At 44.6% G+C, this 24,418-nt stretch overlaps 1 protein-coding gene across 1 annotated transcript in view; it reads left to right on the forward strand.

Annotated features, from left to right (window-relative positions):
- Nucleotides 1-23,140, forward strand: part of LOC147724397 (endogenous retrovirus group 3 member 1 Env polyprotein-like) — a 135,914-nt gene extending 112,774 nt beyond the window's left edge. Inside the window, exon 4 of the mRNA XM_086918034.1 lies at nt 22,967-23,140. Coding sequence (XP_086774160.1) covers nt 22,967-23,140 — 174 coding nt within the window. The remainder of the gene's footprint in view (nt 1-22,966) is intronic.
- Nucleotides 23,141-24,418: the final 1,278 nt, after the last annotated feature.

The following is a 24,418-nucleotide window of genomic DNA, read 5'->3' on the forward strand; positions in this document are numbered from 1 at the left end:
AACACAACCTCATGGGGTCACAGCCCTTATACTCATACCACTTCCCTCCTTTGTCTGCAGTGTAGGGCATGGGGGAACCAGATGCAACTGGTTCTGGGGGGATTTGGAGCACTTTGTTTTCCAAGCTCCTCTTCCCCTTTGTCAGGTGGGGGCTAGGTGATCAGACACACCACAGGGGGCTGAGCCAGCATTGTACGACTGGGCACAGTCCTATTCTGAGGCAAGGGATTACTCCTCCCACTACTCCCAACGCAGATGTCCCATTCAGCCTAGTGCTGACTCACCCTGCCCCTCCTGGAGTCACACACACCTCCCAGCCGCTGTCACTCACAAGCCAGACATGCAATTCACATCAGACAGGCAGACACATAGTACACAGAAATGCCCACTTCTAAAAGTGGCATTTCTCAAATAGTGATAATAAATCTGCGCACACTATTGCGCAGCATTTATTAATACAATTCCATACATACTAAACTTGACCACGCTGCTACCACTGACACACTGATCAGGGAATCTCTAATGCATTCCTATGGGAGGGCAGGCCAATCTCACCAATGTCACACAGAGAGCGCACACACTTTACACTGGACAGCAGTGCTGAAGTGCCTAGAGGCCTAAAACTACCAACACCAGGTCACAGAAAAGGCTAAGAGAAGGCAACAAGTTTAGGGATGAACCTGCAAAAAGGGCCAAGTCCAACAGTGCCTATTCAAGAAGACCATTGTCTTATTATCAAAACAAATAAGCATGAGCTTAAAATCCGTTCCGCTCGCGGATTTTGCGAATTTTCGGTAAATTTGCGATCCGCAAACTCCCGCGAATTTACCGAGAATTCGCAAATCCGCGAGCGGCGGATCCGGGGGCAAAAGTTGAAGCCTGGCCTGATGTAACTATTTTACGATGGCGCCGGCAAGCTGCCAGCGCCATCCTAAAATAGTTACTAAGTTAGCTTCAACAGGAAGCTCTAATAGATAAAATAAAGCAGGTGCTCGATTTTATCTATTAGAGCTTCCTGTTGAAGCTAATTTAGTAACTATTTTAGGATGGCGCTGGCAGCTTGCCGGCGCCATCGTAAAATAGTTACAACAGGCCAGGCTGGTGTGCTTTTTTTCCCAAATGTACCGTGGAAAATCAGCTGTGATGCTGGATAGAGGCTTTTGCATCCTTGACTTTCATGAGCGCAATACCCGTGCTGTTCCTGTGACCAGGAGCTTTTTCTCTTCATCTGCTGAACTGATCTTTCTCTGACCTTTTATGCACACAAGAGGCATGTGAACTCGCATGGAAGCCCCGCACGTTTGGCCCCGCCCACACACTCGCGGTTTGCACCGTCTTCCCGCCATTCACCCACTATGATGGACAGCTCACTCAAGGGACCCCTGCGCCCTTCGGGGCGATTGCATAGTAACACACACATGGTCGCTCAAACTAGTTGATGCTCAAATTCAGTGACTCATTCATTAGCCCAAAAACAATCGTGAGCGTCGTCGAGGCTGGACAGGTGTGCCTTTTTTCCCAACTCTACCGTGGAAAATCAGCTGTGATGCTGTATAGAGGCCTTTGCATCCTTGACTTTCACGAGCACAATACCCGTGCTGTTCTTGTGACCAGGGGCATGTGCACTCACATAGAAGCCCCGCCCCAAATCCGCGGATCCGCAAATCCGCAAAATCCGCGGATTTTGCGGATCCACGATCCGCAAATCCGCAAAATCCGCGGATCGTGGATCCGCAAAATCCGCCCATGCTTAAAAACAAGTAATCAATCATGAATATGTTGTTAGACTCTGAAGGCTAGGACTTTCATGTATATCTGACACTGTCAATGTATTAGCCATGGTGAAAAACAAAAATTGAGGGGTAGAATTCTTAAATTAATCTCAGCCACTGGTAATTAATTTGGTATGCATTTAGGTCTAGCATTGTTTTGCTTGCTTTGTCACTATGTACAGGGCCAACCATATGCAAATCAGCCTGGGCCCTGCTCCAATAGTCTGGCTCAAAATCCCAATTCACACTCACCTGACCTGAAACACGAGCAACTCCAGATGCTTTTACCTTCTTGGGCCTCATCACCGATATCACCTTGAGTCTGATATGTGTATGCAAACCTCTTTCAATTTTGTTGATACAGCCTGAGTCTTATATATATGTTCTGCATTCACTACACCCAGTTTTCAGTCTAAGGCTGCACGCATTGTTTGGGGAATTTCTCTAGTACTCACAAGTCAAAGCTTAAGGGATCTAGTGATGTTCGTCTATGCCGACAGCACTCACCCAGAACATAGCTTATGACATGCTTGGAATGAGTCCATCTGGATGAATGGTGCATGCTGCAAAAGTGGCTAACATAGCAAAATCCTGACACAGGTTGTCCCTGAGAAGTACACCCTGTGTGCAACACACCTGCATTAATCCAGTTTGAATCAGAAAGCTGTAGCCCATGTTCAGTCTTACAGACTGGTACACTATGTTTAATATACATATGAGCTGAACATGATCCTTAGCTAAAGAATGCATGCTGTGTCTAGTGCATCTGAGGTCTGCTCACAGTGCAAGACTACCTATTGTGTGTAACATGCGCAAAACATAATCCACAGCAGAAGGATCACATTAAACACAGTCCACAGCCAATGGCTGTACAACTTATTTGCTGTATCTGAGCTCAATACACTGAAAAGCTGTAGGATACAGACTCCAATTTTGAATGCAGCTGAGTGCTACACGCAGGGCACTACAGGTCGGAATTATCTATGGCTTGCAACCATATTGTGATGCCATGCGTAGTTGATCTTACTGGTAGGCATGGTAGCATGCAATTTCCTAGGGCCCCATTATTAAGCGTCAAGCATGTTCCACAGTCAAGGTCTGAGGCTTTGTTAGTTGCTTATCAATTATTCTAGAAGGGACGAGTCTTCAATTTCTTTTTGATTTCAGGATGGTAAGATCATTTCTGAAGTTAATCAGCAGGTTATTCCACATCCTTGGTCAGCCATCATCCACAAAGAGATGATTGAGTGCACCACCACCAGCGACAACACAACCCACATGGAACATCTCAATATCAAGCTCCACATGAATGACAAGAAAACAACCAGAAGAACCCTTTCATATCGCCCCTAGCCTTAGATTCCAAGGACTATATCTTCCTCGGCTCCTTGAATTTCCACCTTGATTACCCCAACAACAACTACACTGCACACCTCCTTGACAGTATAAGCAGCCTCAGAGTGAACCAGATCATCCACAACCCTACATACATTGGACCCCATTTAAACTCCAGAAACTGTGTCAAATACAGCCACATCACAGAAACTCACATGCACCGATCACTCCATTGTTCACTTCAGCATCTCTAACCCCCACACCGACACCCCCAAGACATCCTGCACCCACCACGGGAGGTGGAACAAAATCCCAAAGACCCGCTAGATGGACACCCACAACACCTCCAACCCTGCTATCACCACAAGGCTCGAATTTGAAGTGTAGTACTTCCATGCCTGGATCCCCAACTGCGCTGACAGCAGCATCATGCCCATCAAGAGCAATATCCAGAGAAAAACCTCCAAAAAGACCTGCTGGTACACCCAAGAAATCAGAACAACAAAACAAGAACACAAACAGCTGGAGAGCAGATGGCGCACCTGCAAGGACACGTCCTACAGGGTAGCCTACAAGACCTTGAAACATCTACCACAGCCTGCTGAGGGTAACAGAGAAGACAGCCTTAGTAGCATTTAAGGAAACCAGCACCAACAACACCAATGAACTTTTCAACATTGTTAAGGGATTCTCCAAACCGGCTGCCAATGAAAACAACATCACACTCTGTGGTACTGAAAATTCTGGACTCTGCTATTCTGTGGTACCGAAGCTCTGCACTTGTGTCATAAATATCATCGTATCATGACGATTTTGGTACTAGCAGACCGGTAATGACTTAAATACTATACATAAGCATTTTCGTCACGATCGAGTGACGAAATCACCCTTAAATCGAAGTTTTCGTCTTGAACCCTCGGGTTTCATTTTGTGAGCGGCAGCCATTTTGTGATTGCCCTCACATAGCCAAATAACTAAGGCAGAATTCGACCTGAAGGACACGTACACCTTTGCTGACTCCTCTGTGACCTGGGCGAGCTGACTCCACTGCCTCAAGCCAAACCTGTTCGGGCAGTTCCTTTCCCAGTGGCCCAATGAGATTAGTATCAAGGCACAACATGTCATAAACCTTTCATCGCACACAAACTATGCCTAATCTTGCACACACCTGTCCCTGTTTCTTGCTTTATGACTTGCTTTACGAGGAGGAGGTGCCCGATTTTATTGGGGGTCTGTCGATATCTGGTGGAAGTACTGGACCTTGCCGGGTAATTAATTATGAGCTGGACGAACAGAAATGTGGGCTTGTCATCATGACTCTGCTTTTTCCTTTGTAGTAAAAATATTTGTATGGTCAACTGTAAAATAAGGAATGTTTGCCTGAAGCTTATTATTTTGTATAAAAAGAGAAGGCTGGCTTTGTAAATTCGAGCAGTCTCCTGAGAACATACATGCTGTTGTACTTCTAGGATACCTGTTACTGGTTGCAGCCAATAAATACGATCTTTGACTTCACCTAGAAGACTCTGTGTTTCTGTAGTCTGAAACAGGAAGGACTCGAGGTCTTTGGGTGTTCTCCCTGGCACCATTGGGTTCCGAAAAACCCAATACCTCAGTTGGCGCCCAAAGTGGGGCGGTATCAGCGGTACCGGTCCAAGCCAGAGGTTCGTGAGGAGCTTCGTATGAAAATTCTGGAGGACGGCCAACCACTTCAGCGACCCCTGTATGTCGACGTGGTCCGAAGGTCTTTGCTGCGAGGTTCCCCGCGTCCCGACCGCTATGAAGGACTGCTGCCCTGACTATCGCCCTGTTTTGGACCCTTGATGATTGGTAGAGCGAAACGATAGACGAGTCTTCTGGTGACGTCATCGATCATCGATACTTCAGTTAAGTATAAGTGGAGCGTCTCCCAGTCCTTAGTTTGGTTCTTAGTTTGGTATCCCTTTGGGATCGCTTTGATTTGGAACTTGCAAGTGCCAAAGCCGAAGGACTCGTGTATTCACGAGACGATCGTATTCGATAATCCTTTGAAGTTTGAAGGTAGACTAGAGAGCGAAGATGCCTGGTCTTAGCAGACTTGGAAATTTGTTTTGTCTTGGTTGTAGTAGGGATTCCCGGTTGGAGGACTCGTGTCCGGTTCCTCCGATTGGAACTCCGACCTATGAATTATATGTGGAGCATGGAGTAGGCCCTATTACATATAACGAAGTATGGATCCAATACACCAGAAAGGATGGTGTTTTAAAATGGCCCCAATATGGTAGCTTTGACACAGAAATTTTGGATAATCTAGAGGTTAAACTTTTTAAGAAGAAAGCCTGGCCGGCAATGTTTGACTCTTTCCGCCTATGGCGCAAGGAAGCCAAACAGAGTGAAATGAAATTAGCGAAGAAAAATAAACGAGAACGAGGTATGTCAATGGTACAAGCTGCTGTTGCATTTAAGGATAATGAAGAAGAACAGGCAAGTTAGCAGTTGCACAGGCAACGTAAAATGGCGATTGATAAATGTTATCCAGTTTTGCCGCCTCTTCAGCAAGATGCAGCAAAAGATCTTGAAAAAGATCCGTTAATGTCACATCTCTTGAGTTCACCACCCCCTTATGCACAAAACGCTACGGCACCTCCGCCACCAGTTGTGGCCGTACAACCTCCGATTATTGTGCCACCTGTGATTCCTCCACAACCAGCTCCTCTTCCGTTGGTTGCTGTTCCTTTGGCGCAGCCTCCTCACGGGCCGTCAACTTTGCCTTTGCCTGCTACTTCTACGTCTGTTCTTAATGCTCCTCCTGCTCCGACTCTGGATTCTTCTCCGTCTTGCCTTATCCTTTCTTCTTCTCCTTCTACCCGACAGCGAATGACTGCTGCCTTTTCTGGTTTCTTTTCTCCTTGGTTGGGACAACTGGGTATGTCCCCAGCTACAGAGCGCAGACAGTCACGTAGTCAGTTGCCTGACTCTAGAGAGAAAGAGATATTGGATCGTTTGGCACATAAATGGGTTACAGACCCGATACGATATGATTTGGAATCTATTATGGATGTCTTCCATCAGTGGGAAGCATCGAAGCAGAGATACGTCTTTGAGAAAATGTGTGTTTTCCTTTGCGAGGAATTGGAGGAAGATAATTCGGAACGCAATATGTCTGAGTTATATCGTGTGCGGTTCGAGTTTGCAAAGGGCACGATTGTGGGTTCTGATGTTAAGAAAGCAGTTGCGACATTATTATCGTTTAGGAGTGAGGGTATTTCTCAAACTTTGTTTGAGTCTGATTTTTCTGTTGAGAAAAAGGCAAGACAATATCCAATGAGAGAAGTTCCCCCTGTGTGGAAAGAGGAAGTGGCTGCTGGTCCAGGTAATAATCCTCCACTTGTACCGGCTCATTTCCTGCGCGTCTGGGTGCATGTCCCATGGAAGCGCACTGAAGTTTTAGCTATCAAGCAGTCTTTACCTGATCCACGCAAGAATCCAGCAGGGTACTATAAAGAACTGACTCAGACTGTGGGTTCGTGTATTATGAATTTGGCGGACATTGACATGTTGTTTGGAAAAGTTGTTCCACAACCTATTTGGAGTAAGATTCGTCATACAGATCATGTGGTTGACTTGGGTGATACATGGGTTAATCTTAGAGACGCCGACAATAGACAAGTAGGAGGTGCTAAGCCTGAGGATCTGATTACTGAACTCCCTGATAAGATTATTACGTATATGAAGACTCTAATGCCCGAATTGCGTGTTAATTGGGACAAGTTGTCTGCATGCAAACAGAAGAAAGATGAGACTGTGTCTGACTTTTTCACGAGGTTCGAGGAGACTTTTGTAGATCATAGTGGTCAGGATATGTCTACGGAGGGTGGTCAGAGATTGTTTGTTGACAAATTTGTACATAATTTGCTTCCTGAATTATGTAATAAGTTGAAGGATTCTGAGAGTGCTTGGGCTGTTTCCACGTCAGCACAGATTTTAGCTACGGCCCAGTACTATGAAAATAGGCGTAAAGATGAGTTGGAGAAAGCGGATAAAAAGACTAAGGAATTGAAAACTAAAGTCCTTCTACAGCAAGCTTATCCACCTCGTACTACTAGTCAGCGTGACTATCGGTAACCTCAACAATATTCGAGGAACTCGCAAAGAAACGAGTCTTCTCAGCAACGTTTACCGTATGGACCCAATCAGTGTGCGTATGTTAAGGAAGAGGGTCATTTCAAGAATAGTTGTCTGGTTTTGTTACAGCGTACGAATGGTGCTTCTGTTGCAAGAGGTCGAGGTGTTCAACAAGCTCCTAGAGGTAGGGGACGTGGAAATTTCTCCCAGAACGCTCGTTCTTTCCCGCCTCAGAATTCCATGAATAGTTTCGACCAGCAGAATAACGCGTTTGCTAGGACGGCTCAGTACTATGCTGATGACTATTATGCAGAAAATGAGAATATGGAAGGTGATGATTGCTACGAAAGCCATGGACAAAGAGAGGGAGTTGTTTCAGTTCCAGTAGATCAGAGTGGACCTTATGTTGAGGTGATTACATCAGGTGTGTCAGAGCCTTTTCTGTTGGATACTGGTGCTACAAAGAGTTCAATTATGCACTCAAAACTCCCTGGCGCACCTTTGTCTGGCGAAATGAACGTTTCAGTAGGTTTTTCTTGCGCCCCGGTTAGGAACCCGATTTCTAGTCCTATGTCTCTTTCTGTTGGACCTTGTGAATTTGAAGCACCCCTTAATCTTACAACAGGTTGTGGTGAAAATTTGTTGGGATTGGATCTGTTGAAAAGACTATATGCGACTTTGTACTGTTCTCCTTCGGGAGTACAACTTACACTGGGTAAGAAAGTGGTTTCTCCAATGTATTTGTCGAAGGATAAACTTCCGACAGAATTGTCTTCTCTTCCGGATATTCTTTGGGCTACTGGACCTAATGATGTGGGTCTCTTAAAAATAGCGCCATATGTTGTAACATTGAAAGCCAATGTTAGAATGCCATGCATTCCCCAATACAAGATCTCTAGCGAAGGTGAAAAGGCGTTGTTAGTGATCATTTATGATCTGATTGAGAAAGATGTAATTGAAGAGACAAGAGGCAATGTTTGTAATAGTCCTGTTCTGCCGGTTTTGAAGCGTACTGATCCTTCCCAGCCACCTGTTTACAGATTTGTGATTGATCTTAGGGAGGTCAATAAAATAGTTGTGCCACAGTTTCCCGTTGTCCCCGATATTACTGCCCTATTGACTATGATTCCAGCTTCAGCCACTTGATTCTCAGTGATTGACTTGAAGAATGCTTTCTTCAGCATCCCGATTGCCGAGGAGAGCAGGGATATTTTTGGCTTCAGTTTAGGAGGACGAAGTTTCCGCTTCAAACGCGCTCCTCAGGGCTACTGTGAAAGTCCATCAATATACAGTCAGGCTTTAAACCCACAGCTTGACACGATTGTTTTACCTGACGGCGCCACCCTTATTCAATACGTCGATGATTTGCTAATAGCTGCAGATACTGAGGATATTTGTAAAGAAGCCACATTGTCGTTGTTACGTCATTTGTGTGATCTGCGCCACAAAGTCTCTCTTTCAAAATTGCAATATTGTCGACAAGAAGTAACCTACTTAGGTCACCTCTTATCGAAGGAGGGAAGGAAACTGACCCCAGAAAGAATTCAGGCAATTGCAAAATTGAGTGTCCCAAGGACCCAGAGAGAAGTGCGTGCTTTCCTGGGCATTACATCATATTGCAGACAATGGATACCGAATTTTTCCTTACTGGCCAAACCTTTGGTGGTATTAACTTGTAAAGATACACCAAATCCCATTCCGTGGTCTGAAGAGTGTCAGAAAAGTTTTTCCGAATTGCGTGATGCATTGTGTTCGGCTCCTGTGTGGGTACCCCCGACTACAGTAAGCCTTTCGCATTGTATGTCCATGAGAAAGAAGGTTGCGCATTGTCAGTTCTGACACAGTCTTTTGGGGATAAACAGCGTCCATGCGCGTATTTTTCGGCGACTTTAGATCCGGTAGCTAAGGCGTTGCCAAGTTGTTTGAGAGCCACTGCGGCAGCAGCTATTTCTATTCGACAGTCTGCTGGGTTAGTAATGAATAAAATGTTAATTGTGATGGTCCCGCATGCAGTGGACATTCTGTTAAACCGAACAAAGACACAGCACTTAACTAGTGCTCGATTGTCAGGGTATGATCTGACACTGTTGGCAAGTCATGTGCACATAAAGAGGTGCAATACACTAAACCCAGCCACATTGTTGCCGATTTTAGCTGAGACAGATGATGATAGTGTAGATCAGCATGACTGTTTTCTGAGAACAGAGGAAGAGACGAAAGGGAGGATAGATCTTAGAGACACTCCTCTTCCAGAATGTGATGGTACTTTGTGGGTTGATGGTTCATGTTTCAAGTTGCCGAATGGTGATACGACTGCAGCATATGCTGTTACGACTTTGCATACGATTGTTGAAGCTGCACGTATCCCACACAATTCAGCGCAAGCAGCAGAGTTGATTGCACTTACAAGAGCGAAACGAGTGAATGTGTACACGGACAGCCAGTATGCATTTGGTGTGGCTCAGAGTTTTGGACGATTGTGGAAAGAACGAGGGTTCCTGACTTCGCATGGTGCTAAGATTCAGCATGGTCAGTTGGTGAATGAGCTTCTCGAGTCACTGACCTTGCCGTTACAGGTTGCAATTGTGAAATGCAGTGCCCACAAAAAGATTACGGATGATGTTGGTCGTGGAAATGCGTTTGCGGATGAAGTTGCGAAAGAAATTGCTAGGAATGTAATGAGTCAAATGTATGTTGCAGGCCCTGCGAGATGGATTGGTGATGTTGGTATGTGCGAAGATACGATTGAGAGCGTGAAGTCCATTCAAGCTGAAGCCCCAGAGAAAGAGTTGAATGAATGGAGAGAAAGTAAGGGTGAACTGGATGCGAATGGTTGTTGGGTTGAATTGTCAGAATATCAGCGATGGTTGTTACCCGATGCGTATGTGCTTGCAGTGGTGACAATGGCTCATGGAATGACTCATATCAGTGTAAAAGGGATCTGTAAGTTGTTGGCTCCAGTATGGCAAAATGCTGGAATCCCTAAGTGTGCAGAGAATGTGGTCAAGAATTGTATGGTGTGCCTGAAATACAATCCTGGTAGGTCATTTTGCGCCTCCAACGTATCCGTTCGAGGTTTTGCAGCTAGATTTCATCCACATGGAAAGGTGTAACAATTTGAAATACGTACCCGTTGTTGTTTGTGCCTTTTCAAGATGGGTCGAAGCATACCCCCTAAAGGACAACACTGCTTTGTCCGCAGCCAAAGCCCTTTTTTTCCCCAGATTTGGAATGCCTAGAATGGTTTGGAGTGATAATGGGAGTGAATTTGTGGGTCGAGTGATGAAGAAAGTGTGTGAGGGGCTAGGCATTCAGCAAAAGTTTCACGCTGCAAATCACCCCCAATCAGCTGGACTAGTAGAGTGCTATAATGGCACGTTAAAACTGAAATTGGCCAAGATTCAAGCTAGCACAGGTCTTAAATGGCCTGACGCCCTGCCCTTGGCACTCCTATCAACAAGAATGACTGTTCACTCAAAAGTGGGACTTAGTCCTTATGAAATTGTGTTCGGCCGCCCGGCCAACATATGGGGAGTGCCAAGGCCCACCAGGTTTAGCGAAATAGAACACCCTGTGCTGCTTGATTATTTGTATGAATTGACGGCTAAATTGCGTGTTTTACACCAACAGGTCCACAACATTCTACCTCAGGCTTCTGAAGCTCCAGGGCATCCTATCGATCCTGGATCTTACGTGCTGGTTAATAATTTCCAGCGAACAAAGAATGACCAGCCTCGGTGGACCGGCCCTCATCTAGTTCTTCTCTCGACAAGATCGGCCATTCGAGTTGAAGGAAAGAAACATTGGGTCCACGGCAATCATTGTAAGAGGGTCCCACTGCCTCTTCCGTACGACCGGTGGGTCCAGAAGGGGATCGCTGACTCTGAAACCGAGACCGTGCCTCGTTTCCTACCTTTTAGCAATGCACGTTTAAAAGGAACAACTTCTGAACAGGAAAGCGACAACATTTTGCAATAAGCTGTGCCTCCGTCAATTCAATTGAACACTACAGAGCCTGAACTCCTTTTCCAAGACCAGACAGCACCTGGCAGAAACCGTTACAATTTGAGGCCAAGAACTATGACTATGGACAAATAAAATATTTCTTTTTACTTTTTATTGTGCAGCTCCCTCATCCAAGAAACTTGCTCATTTTTGTTTTTCGAACCGCCATCCGGTTCTGCTGCTAGGCTCGCGGTTGCCCAAGTCTTTGGAGTGCAGCTGAAGACGGTTAGGTTGACAGTTCTGGTTGGTCTAAGGGAGTTGCCCTGGACTGACAGAAGCACTCTTCAGCAGAAACACCCTACCACCGCGGGCAGCAAATTAGAGAGGATGGAGTTTTCTGAGATGGAGAGACCTGCCAAACGAATGAACTTTAAAGATAAAATGTGTATATTAATGTCAAAGAAGAGATCGTTGATATGTTGTATTTTTGTGTTGCTTGGTATCATGATATTTTTAATAGGATATGTTTTATACACTTTTCAAGTTTCATACGCACCCACTACACAGCCCATACCTCCTCCTACTGTTTACTCTCACTCTTTTTACCCCCTGCCTGAACATGAGTCCTCAAGAAGATTAGAGTTTATTAATAACTCTTTCATTCGGCTTTTACACCAACACCAATTAGTAGTAAACACAACTAACTGCTGGGTGTGTGGTCTTATGCCGCACACAACAGACAAGGGTATCCCATACCTGGTCTTACACTTTAGCTACATTGGTTCATTATGGGCATTCCAAACAATGTTCATATTTGCTATTGAACCATATTCTCCACATTCCACGAAAAGTAACTCAAGCAACAAAGCACTAGTAGTAGGAATTGCAAATATGAGCAGAACAATTGACTCGTATAGATCGATTCCTAAAGATGAGTTGCAAGCCTATGTAAAATGGAATATGACAAAATATGGAGTTGCTTTAAGTGAGAACCAGCGAGCAAAGAGATCCTCCTCTATTTGCATTGTACCCCATCAGGGTCACCTATGTCTGCAAGGTAATGGCAAAAATCCCAGAGCTCAGTTGGGGAAGAGCGTCTGCCCGGAAACTTATGTGTTTACATCTCGAAATTCCTCTTCGTTCTTAGCAGCTAAGGGTACTTATTTCATCTGCCATGATAGAGCCTACACATGGTTGCCCCCTGACTTCTCGGGCACATGTTTTGTCTCGTTCCTGTTGCCTCCCACCTACATGGCCGCGGCAGATTACCATAGGACAAGGATAGTTAGAGGTGTCATCAGTAAAGAAGACACTGCAGGACAAGAATTCGGAGATTTTGCAAAGGGTTTTCTGCCGTTTTGGGGGCCGATGGTGAACAACAGGAACATAAGGCAATTGGCAAGGGTGGTTGAATCCACCATAGTTGAAACTGCCGGTGCCCTTAGTAATTTGACTGCTGAGCTCCAGTCGGATCGCCTTATGACTCTCCAAAACAGGGTCGCGTTAGATGTCATACTTGCAGACCGAGATGGGGTATGTAAAGTGATCCAATCAAGTTGCTGCGTTTTTATCCCCGATAACGCTCCGACAGTATACCAGGCCATCTCCAAACTGCATAAGATCTCTGAATCCATTCACGTGGATGAAGGAGGCTGGTCCTTGATGGGGTGGTTCTGGGAACTGATATCTGCCTGGGGATGGAAGATTCTGATAGTCGTTGGGATGATCCTAGCTATCCTTTTCTTTTTCTGTCTGTGTGTGCAGTGTGCTCCTGCAATATGTGGCCTCTGTGCTACATCATGTGTAAGGAAACCTGTGTCAAGAGATGAACTAAGTAATAGGATGATGCTACAGCAACATCTCAATGACTTTAGGAATACAGACCTGGACTCAGATTAGCATGAGTATAGGTTATTGCCTATGGAAGGGCAAAAGGAGGGTCTGTGGTACTGAAAATTCTGGACTCTGCTATTCTGTGGTACCGAAGCTCTGCGCTCGTGTCATAAATATCATTGTATCATGACGATTTTGGTACTAGCAGACCGGTAATGACTTAAATACTATACATAAGTATTTTCGTCACGATCGAGTGACGAAATCACCCTTAAATCGAAGTTTTCGTCTTGAACCCTCGGGTTCCATTTTGTGAGCGGCAGCCATTTTGTGATTGCCCTCACATAGCCAAATAACTAAGGCAGAATTCGACCTGAAGGATACGTACACCTTTGCTGACTCCTCTGTGACCTGGGCGAGCTGACTCCACTGCCTCAAGCCAAACCTGTTCGGGCAGTTCTTTCCCAGTGGCCGAATGAGATTAGTATCAAGGCACAACATGTCATAAACCTTTAATCGCACACAAACTATGCCTAATCTTGCACACACCTGTCCCTGTTTCTTGCTTTATGACTTGCTATACGAGGAGGAGGTGCCCGATTTTATTGGGGGTCTGTCGATATCTGATAGAAGTACTGGACCTTGCCGGGTAATTAATTATGAGCTGGACGAACAGAAATGTGGGCTTGTCATCATGACTCTGCTTTTTCCTTTGTAGTAAAAATATTTGTATGGTCAACTGTAAAATAGGGAATGTTTGCCTGAAGCTTATTATTTTGTATAAAAAGTGAAGGCTGGCTTTGTAAATTCGAGCAGTCTCCTGAGAACATACATGCTGTTGTACTTCTAGGATACCTGTTACTGGTTGCAGCCAATAAATACGATCTTTGACTTCACCTAGAAGACTCTGTGTTTCTGTAGTCTGAAACAGGAAGGACTCGAGGTCTTTGGGTGGTCTCCCTGGCACCATTGGGTTCCGAAAAACGCAATACCTCAGTCCTCACAAGAGCTGCGCAACAAACTCACCGAATTCTTCCATGACAAGATTGCAACTATATACAGACACTTTGAACCACAACCCACACCTCCAAACTTCCTCAACAGATACCCTACCACCGCAACTTGCACGGGCTACAGGCTGACCACCTGAAGCCTTCTCTCCACTCAGGACACCACCTCCACCATGAAATCCATCCACTCAGGAACTCCCACAGACCCTTCACACACCACATCTTCAACCTGGGAAACCAAAGGATCAGCCAGGAACTCATTACCCTGCTCAACACCTCTATCACCACCACAACTTTTCACGATACATGGAAAAACGCCAAAGTCAGACTACTACTCAAAACACACTTCACTGACCCCAGCGAACTCAAAACCAAAGCCAATCTCCATGCTCCCCATTCCCAGTGAAAGGACTGGAAAAGATCATCAACAAGCAACGCATGACACACTGGAGCAGAACAAGCTACTCAACGCATCCCAATCAGGCTTCCACAGCAATCAGAGCACTGAAATTGCCCTGATTGTCACGATCGAGTGACAAAATCACCCTTAAATCGAAGTTTTCGTCTTGAACCCTCGGGTTCCCTTTTGTGAGCGGCAGCCATTTTGTGATTGCCCTCACATAGCCAAATAACTAAGGCAGAATTCGACCTGAAGGACACGTACACCTTTGCTGACTCCTCTGTGACCTGGGCGAGCTGACTCCACTGCCTCAAGCCAAACCTGTTCGGGCAGTTCCTTTCCCAGTGGCCGAATGAGATTAGTATCAAGGCACAACATGTCATAAACCTTTCATCGCACACAAACTATGCCTAATCTTGCACACACCTGTCCCTGTTTCTTGCTTTATGACTTGCTTTACGAGGAGGAGGGGCCCGATTTTATTGGGGGTCTGTCGATATCTGATGGAAGTACTGGATCTTGCCGGGTAATTAATTATGAGCTGGACGAACAGAAATGTGGGCTTGTCATCATGACTCTGCTTTTTCCTTTGTAGTAAAAATATTTGTATAGTCAACTGTAAAATAAGAAATGTTTGCCTGAAGCTTATTATTTTGTATAAAAAGAGAAGGCTGGCTTTGTAAATTCGAGCAGTCTCCTGAGAACATACATGCTGTTGTACTTCTAGGATACCTGTTTCTGGTTGTAGCCAATAAATACAATCTTTGACTTCACCTAGAAGACTCTGTGTTTCTGTAGTCTGAAACAGGAAGGACTCGAGGTCTTTGGGTGTTCTCCCTGGCACCATTGGGTTCCGAAAAACCAAATACCTCAGTCCTCACAAGAGCTGCGCAACAAACTCACCGAATTCTTCCATGACAAGATTGCAACTATATACAGACACTTTGAACCACAACCCACACCTCCAAACTTCCTCAACAGATACCCTACCACCGCAACTTGCACGGGCTACAGGCTGACCACCTGAAGCCTTCTCTCCACTCAGGACACCACCTCCACCATGAAATCCATCCACTCAGGAACTCCCACAGACCCTTCACACACCACATCTTCAACCTGGGAAACCAAAGGATCAGCCAGGAACTCATTACCCTGCTCAACACCTCTATCACCACCACAACTTTTCCCGATACATGGAAAAACGCCAAAGTCAGACTACTACTCAAAACACACTTCACTGACCCCAGCGAACTCAAAACCAAAGCCAATCTCCATGCTCCCCATTCCCAGTGAAAGTACTGGAAAAGATCATCAACAAGCAATGCATGACACACTGGAGCAGAACAAACTACTCAATGCATCCCAATCAGGCTTCCACAGCAATCAGAGCACTGAAATTGCCCTGATTGCACGTGAGTCCCTTGCACACTTGTGGCAGGGTATGCTCAGACGTGAGTCCCTTGCTCACTTTGCCACTGGATTCAAGCAAGCGGGGCTGAAGACGGCTGGAATGCCAGAAACCGGTCCTCGGAAGCTTGTTTCCGGTCCAGGGAAGACATGGCTTTGCAGTTCGGGCTGGACTGTTCCCATGAGGCACAGGGTCAGACTGATTTGCATATAGCCATGTCTGAACTGGGGTGGCAGAGTGGGCTAAAGAACGGTGATGGATTAAACCCAGTTCTTTTGACTGGTGTGAGTGTTTGATTGATTCATATGCTCTGTCCATCACCAACCCCTTTTGTACCGCTTTTGGCCGCCATAAGTGTGGCAGGGTATGCTCAGACGTGAGTCCCTTGCTCACTTTGCCATTGGATTCAAGCAAGCTGGGCTGAAGACGGCTGGAATTGAATAAACCGGTCCTCGGAAGCTTGTTTCCGGTCAAGGGAAGACATGGCTTGGCAGTTTGGGCTGGACTGTTCCCGTGAGGCACAGGGTCAGACTGATTTGCATATAGCCATGTCTGAACTGAGGTGGTAGAGTGGGCTAAAGAACGGTGATGGATTAAACCCAGATCTTTTGACTGGCTGTGATTGTTTGATTGATTCAGATGCTCCGTCCATCACCACCCCCTTTTGTACCGCTTTTGCCCGCCATAAGTGTGGCAGGGTATGGTCAGATGTGAGTCCCTTGCTCACTTTGCCACTGGATTCAAGCAAGCCGGGCTGAAGACGGCTGGAATGCCAGAAACCTGTCCTCGGAAGCTTGTTTCCGGTCCAGGGAAGACATGGCTTGGCAGTTCGGGCTGGACTGTTCCCATGAGGCACGGGGTCAGACTGATTTGCATATAGCCATGTCTGAACTGGGGTGGCAGAGTGGACTAAAGAACGGTGATGGATTAAACTCAGATCTTTTGACTGGGTGTGAGTGTTTGATTGATTCAGATGCTCCGTCCATCACCACCCCCTTTTGGACCGCTTTTGGCCACCATTAGTGTGGCAGGGTATGCTCAGACGTGAGTCCCTTGCTCACTTTGCCACTGGATTCAAGCAAGCCGGGCTGAAGACGGCTGGAATGCCAGAAACCGGTCCTCGGAAGCTTGTTTCCGGTCCAGGGAAGACATTGGTTGGCAGTTCGGGCTGTTCTTTTCCCATGAGGCACAGGGTCAGACTAATTTGCATATAGCCATGTCTGAACTGGGGTAGCAGAGTGGGCTAAAGAACGGTGATGGATTAAACCCAGATCTTTTGACTGGGTGTGAGTGTTTGATTGATTCAGAAGCTCCGTCCATCACCACCCCCTTTTGTAGGGGACATTGAGGCGCGGTAACGATACCGTTAGCAAGTAGATCAGACTATGTTGAGAAGACTACGCTCCACCTCCATCTCTCTTGCCTATATACTCCCTGTATCTACTGAAGCAGAAGTGGAGGATGATTTTACTCCCACATCACAGCAAAGAGCTGGAACAGCCTTCCCCCACAACTCCGGACCATCACCTCGCTTCTAGAATTCCAAATGGCCCTTAAGACCTGGCTGTTCGAATAAGCCGCCGGGATCTGCAAGCGATTGAATACCCTATCGGGAGATTAGCCGTACTTTATAAATGCTGATTGATTGATTGTTAGATGAAGAATTTTTTTTTTACACGTATTCGTCTCTATACTAGCAATATACAGGGTTTTGGTTTGGTACTCTCCAGCTGAACTGTTCATTTCATGCCCAGATATGTTATTGTATCAAATTTGATGCACTTGTAGGTGATACAATTGATCTTGAAAATAATGCAGTCCTGGAGGGTAGCCAATGTAGTTCCTTCGGTGTTGGGACAATGTGTTAGAATTTTCTTAAACCCTTGATGTGACTACTTGCACCATGTAGAATACCTTACAGGGGTGCCAAAGTTGTATTGGGAAGGTGCCATATTTCAGAGCACTGCTATCATCCAGACAATGGAAGAAATTAATTTGTTGAATGAAAAGGTCTGACTATTTCAGAAGTGAAAGCAGGTACTATGCTGTGCTGGCTTTCTGGTGATGTGTTATTTGGAGAGAAGTCTGCATTTTCTTCCTGCACTGAACTGCGTATCACATACACCTTTATTGAGTCATAGCAGCCTTATGTGATGAGAACACATGATCAAGAATTTCCCTCAGTTCACAAAATCTGCATACTACCAGTTCGGCACCTATATGCTCAATTTATATATGGGTTGTACTATCTTGGTTTGCCTTAACTAGGTGCACCTGATTATCTAACAAATATCTGTGCCCTCAGAGCAGATACAAGCTCTGACAGTAGGGCCTGCTCTTAGGAGATCACATTAGTGAAAGATAGAGTTTGAGTTTGAAATCATCGTTTGTTATTTCTCTGTAGGCAGATCAGCCTCTGTTTAAAGAGGAGAGAATGGCTGAGCACCATGCCCCTCTCCCGAGGTGCGACTTCGAGGGAGCACTGACTGTTTGCCACCCCTAAGAGTTGAACAGTGAGTGCACATTCTGGCTGTATCTTTACCTCTGTGTACATGTCTGTAGTATATGACAGGTGTAATGGCAAACTGTTCCTTATTTGCACAGGGCCACACCTTATTCAAATGTGATAAAACACCCTCACAATGGTGCCAATGCTAAATGTGCACTGGTGAGTAAGCATGGGCGAATTTTGCGAATCTGGCGTTCGTGAATTTGCATATTTGCGAACTCGCAATCCGCAAAATCCGCGAACTCTCTCGAATTTGCGGATTTTTTTTTTGTGTGTTCGCAAGGGTTTTGTACCAGTTCGCAATTGCAAACTTACTTGTCGGCTCGCAACGGTCGCAACTTTGTTGTTTCTACGTCTGGTTCATCATCACAGGTTCACAGCACCCTCTGTTTCACCACTGCCACCCTCTGATTCACCCATGCCACCCTCTGGTACATCACTGCCACCCTCTGATTCATCACTGTAGCTTATGGGGGGGGAGCAAGCACACCTGCCCTGCTTCAACTGACATGAATTAATTTGGGGTTGATTAATGTGTCACTGAATTTAAACTTCCTGTCTGGCACCTGCTTCCTTATCTGTAATTTGCTTTCTGTTGCAGTGCAAGTTTTTTTTCCCAGGACCTTTGTGGCCTACTTGTAGCTATTCTATGAGCCTGCTGTGAGGATCAGAGCAGGGTCATAGAATAGTTGCAAGTAGGCAACTGAACTCTGGAGGGGCCCCTCAGGAAGCACTACAGGGAATGGTTACTAATGATGAGTTTGAACTTTTGCACCTGCTGAGTGCTTTCAGTTTTGCAAAACTCGTTTTTCTGCAGAACAGCAACTGTACATAGGCAACTGAACTTTTGAGGGGCCCCTCAGGAAACACTACAGGGAATGGTTACTAATGATGAGTGAACATTTGCACCTGCTGAGTGCTTTCAGTTTTGCAAAACTCGTTTTTCTGCAGAACAGCAACTGTAATGCCCCAAACAAACTTACTTGTGAAAGTTGATTTCTAATCCAAAAGGGATCCAAAGAAAGTCAAAAAGGCCTCAAATCCAAAAATGTGCAGGCACATGTCAACCTGTGGAGTTATTCTGATAAAAATCATCATTTTCAGAAGGTTTATGCTGCTTCCTGGTGGATTTCTTGTGCAGAATTGCAAATTTTGTAATTTCGCGAGTGCGAGATTGTTGCTGCCCGCCGCATCTACATGTTCGCAATTGCGAACTCTCGCGATGCGTCGCCAAACTCCTGCGGGATCCCGCAGCAAGATCCAAAATGGCACAGCACTTGCGAAATATCGAGAAAAACAACTCGCCAAACGCTGAATGACGGTAAGTGAACGCCGCACGCCGCAATATTGTATCACCAAGCAAAAAAATCCGCTGCGTGCGAATTTGCGGATTTTCGGTAAATTCGCAAGAGTTCGCGGAATGCGAATTTCCCAAAAATCCGCAAAATTTGCGAGCGGAACGGATTTTCCGCCCATGCTTACTGGTGAGATCCTTAGTGTAAAAATTGCCAGACAAGTATCTTCAGCCCTATCAACAATACCAAAATGCCCCCAGGTCACTTAGTGTAAAATGATCCCTGATAGTGCTCTCAATTATCTATAAAAGCATGTTCGTAACTGTTATATGGTTTGCATCCATCTTAGATGCATCATTAAGCCATTCAAGCAAATGTTGAGGAATACTGAGAATTATTCTCAAATAATATTGATTCCAAAGCACTGAAATGCAGTTGGTCTCTGGATAAGCCAAACAACATTATCAAATCTTCGAAAAAAAGTAAAATCAGGGTTTGACATAAGGTAGGTTTCCACAGTTTTTCCTTTTTTAATTCTTGAGAGCTGATAGGTTTCTCATTTTGGCAATTTGGAAAACACAGGATCATATTTACAAGAAAGTGACGGAGAGCGGCGTTAGCCTCCTTGGCTTAACTCCGCGCTCCACCACTTCTGAATCGCAGTCCTATTGACAAGAATATGGTGCAGACTTGCATTTACCCCAGCACTGACTTTAACTACGTGCCGAGCACCATAGTGCAAGGGTGACTGCGTTGAGGGGAATGATTATTTATTTGCAGGAAGTTGTTCCTTCATGCACATAAACAATCTAAAACTTCTATGTGTGCTGATTAATGCAGCACACATAGAAGTTGCAAAACGTAATTTTTTTTAAATGTTTGTTTATGTGCAGGAAGGAACACCTTCCTGCACATAAAAAATCTATCGAGTTTTGCTGTTTCTATGTGTGCTGCACAATGCAGCACACATAGAAACAGCAAAAACGAGGAGAAATGAAACATTTCTCCTCGTCTCTCCAGGGTAAGACCAGATTTTGCATGGTCTTAATTTTGGCGCCTCCCTATATTTACGAAGGCTGAAAAAGAGGCGGGGGGTGTTAATTCTCACAGGTATTCCAAAACAGCGCTACACCAATAACCTGAAAGTGATTATGTTGGGTAAGGACAGATCAATGCTGTGCCACAGGTGGGGGGAAAAAAACCTTAAACCCCCAGAATTGGGACCAGGTGGTCCGAATGCATAAATACAACAAGTCCTATACACATGTAAGAGAGTAAAAAAACAGTACAACAACGTTTCTATTGTTCACAAATGAAGATTACGATGTCCTTATTCGGTGTAGTTAATTTTTAATGTAGTGTTCCTGAGTAAACTAGGCTGGTTACGCCACCCTTGTAAATATGGGGCAGCATCACTATCAATGGGTGTTGCGGTGGAACGTCCACAGCAACACCCATTGCCTGCCCCTTTCATACTAAGGGTGCCTTATTTACAAGGCAAAGTTAAGCCACGTTAAGTGGCTTAACACTGCCTTGTAAATAATGCAAAGCTCATATCACCACAGGACCGTCACTAAATGTGATGTTCCTGTGGCGATAGGGGCTTGTAAATAAGCCCCACAGTTGCTGTTTTTACCTTCTTCAACAAACCCCCAACTAGTTGAAAGCAGTAGATTCGATATAACTGCAATTAATCAGTCCTTTGAAGGATAAAGGGCAGTTCATTAATTTACTATTAAAAAGGCATTATTTTTGCTGCATAATTTGGGGGAAAGTCAGTTCAAATCATCCCTATTTGCCTCTTGAGCGATATAAAATCAACATGATCTCAATTTTCTTCAAGAATTATCACTTCGGTAACTTTTTAACTTTTTTTCTGTTAGGTAACTTTTAATTAACACAGGTTGTCTTGGACTGTTTTTATTTTTAAAAATGTTTGATGTAAAACACATCACTAAATTAAATTGAAACTTTAGATTTTTTCACGGGATATTCAGATTTTGCAAGACTGGACATTTTACTCCAACGCATATCCAGACTTAAACGCTGCTGCATCATTCAAAACTAGTTTCATTTTCTCATCATGGCCTGCAATGCTTTTCTCTATTAAACAGATATGAGAAGTACATTCCACATCTAAAAGCGCTCCGTATCAATTTCACAATTCCAGTAGAGTCTACTGTTCATGTAATAATTTTGTATTTATAAGATTATACAATTCCGCCAAAAGCCTTTTAATTAAACTTTTAGAGGAACATCAAGAACTTGCTTGCTGACTCGTGGTTTGACAAGATGAGCCAATTGTTGGCTATTTACTCACTGATTCACCTCGTCTACTGTTGAGGCATGTCACTTCCTGACTGTAATTTAGTGCATTTCTTTGTAAAATGCTCCTTTCTTCCACATTGTAAAAATAACTAGCCATTCACCTATCTATTCTTTTGTTTAGGAAAAATGTACTTCAGTTACTTCCAACTTGCACAAAATAGTTCTACATCATCATTCTCCTTCGCTTCAATACCCTAGTATCAAATTGATCTTTTCTGCATGATCACCCCGGATTGTTGATTCTTTTTGCACCCTAATTTTGCTGCTAATAGGACACTGTGCTGTCTGAAACTGTTAATCTTTGCCACATGCATGCTCTCAGGACCTAAAAAGGTAGAAGAATGATTGATTTACACTGTTCAAACTATTTAACTTCAGAATAGGTTTATGGTAAATGGTGGCTAAAGTATAGAAAAAGGTGATGGCTGTAATGCTTGAATTAATCTCAGCCACTGGTAAACACTTGGGCCGCATCCCAGTCCATCATTATTTCGAACACCATGCCACCTCAGCTTAGACCCAGACATATGCAAATCAGTCTTCATCCTGCTCCAATAGGAACACGCCAGCCCGAACTGCCAGGCCAGCTCCTGTGTCTCAACCGGAAGCTAGCAACCTAGGGCTGGTTTCACCCAAGTTGGGGCTCATCAGCCAGGGATATCTTGGTTTAAATGACAGTGCATGAAACCGACATCTGGGCATATGCGTCTCACTTAGGGTGACACATTAAAGTATACAAAATGTTGGTTTTCTATAGCGCAAACATAGCCAAAAGACAAGGAGGTCTGTACCTAGTCCAAGGCAAATATTAAGTCAATAAGTAAGAGGAGAGGAAGCTGAGATTAGGATGGGAAATGAATTGTGGTGTGGTGTTCTTTAAGGAGGTGAGTCTTGGGCTCTTTCCTAAATAAGAGCAGCATTGTGGCGGTCCTTATGGATACAGGGATGTTGTTCCAGATTATGGGTGCAAAGATGTAAAAAGGATCGCAGTCTTGTATTTTCCTTTTTTATTCTTCTTACTCTTTAGACTAATTATATCCTGTCTCCTGGTGGGCTGAGATCCACTAGAGATGGTGAATTTGTCTTCAAGATATGCAGGGGTGCTGGTCGTGATAGCTTTGTAAATGATGCAGGAGATTTTGAAGATGGTGTGGGCCGGCAAGCACAGACAGTGGAGCTTATCAGGATGAAGGCGATGTAATCATATGTCTTGAACGAGACGTGCTGCAGCGTGCAGCATGCAGGATGTCTCCAAAGAATGCCAGTGTTGCATTTGGGGGCTCTGGAGAAGGTCATTACCACCATGCAGATGCAAGAGTACGAGGGCTTCAACAGCAGTTCTGCAGTCGATTTCTGGGTGAATTGATTTGACTTCTTTTAGAGCTGGTCCCATGCCAACTTTGATCTTTGGCAATGTGCTCCTTTAGAGAAAGGTTGGCGTGCTATGTCAATGCCAGTGACTTGGCTTCTGTGAAAGTTGGGGTTCAAAGTTGTAAAGGTTCATGTCATTGAACCATATTCGTAATGTATCTTGTTTATTATTTTTGGCAAATAATAGGAATTTTGTCTTGGCTGAGTTGAGCTTCAGATAGGCACAGGACATCCACTTCTGGATGAAGTGTAAGCAGTGTTTGAGGCGCTGAGCGTCTCAAGTGGAAAAAAAATAAATTCAAGAAGAGTTGTGACACATTGGTGAATCTCAATGTTGTTATCTGTGAGTAACGCGTCAAACAGCTCCATGTACAGACTGAAAATGACAGGAGACAGTACTGAGCCCCAGGGACTCCATAGGTACTATGATTCTTTTGTGGCATGGACATGCTCAATGTGAACTAACTGGTGTTGGGTGGAAAGGTTATTGCCTGTGAATCTTATTGAGTTTGCAGTGTGCACAAGAGGGAGGGATGGTTGACTGTATTGAGGGCAGCAGTGGTCATCTTCATTTGTGGTCAAGAGGACATTGTCTACGATGTGTAATGTAGTGATTTCTGTGCTACAGCATGCTCTGAAACCAGCTGGTAGTCGTGCAGGAGATTTTTAATAAAAGACAGCTTTTTTGTTGATCTTGCAGATTAACAGTATAGGACTATTTGGGCCAGTAATTGGCAAGGTCATGATGATCTAGTGCAGAGGTTTTTAGGAGTCAGAAGATCTAACCTGACATAGGTGGGATTTGTTGCAGTGTGTATTTACACCATCCACATATGACAATAATGTATATAATACAGCTGCCCATGATGAATTATGTATTCCCATGCCCTACAGAAAAAGGCCTGAAAAGGCATATCTATAGCATTTGAAAAAAGTGGGAAACACGCAGCCTTTTATGTGAATAGGGAAAGTGAAGATAAATGTATGAAATAAAATATGGACTAAAAAGGGATTAAACTAGATTTTTAACCTATGATGAAGTCTTTTAAATATGTCCTGAATTAGCTGTGAGACTGGTGGATGGAGCGTACCATCGCTCCATATGTTA

The sequence above is a fragment of the Lissotriton vulgaris genome, chromosome 4_1 (assembly GCF_964263255.1).
Source record: "Lissotriton vulgaris chromosome 4_1, aLisVul1.2, whole genome shotgun sequence".
Classification (NCBI taxonomy): domain Eukaryota; kingdom Metazoa; phylum Chordata; class Amphibia; order Caudata; family Salamandridae; genus Lissotriton; species Lissotriton vulgaris.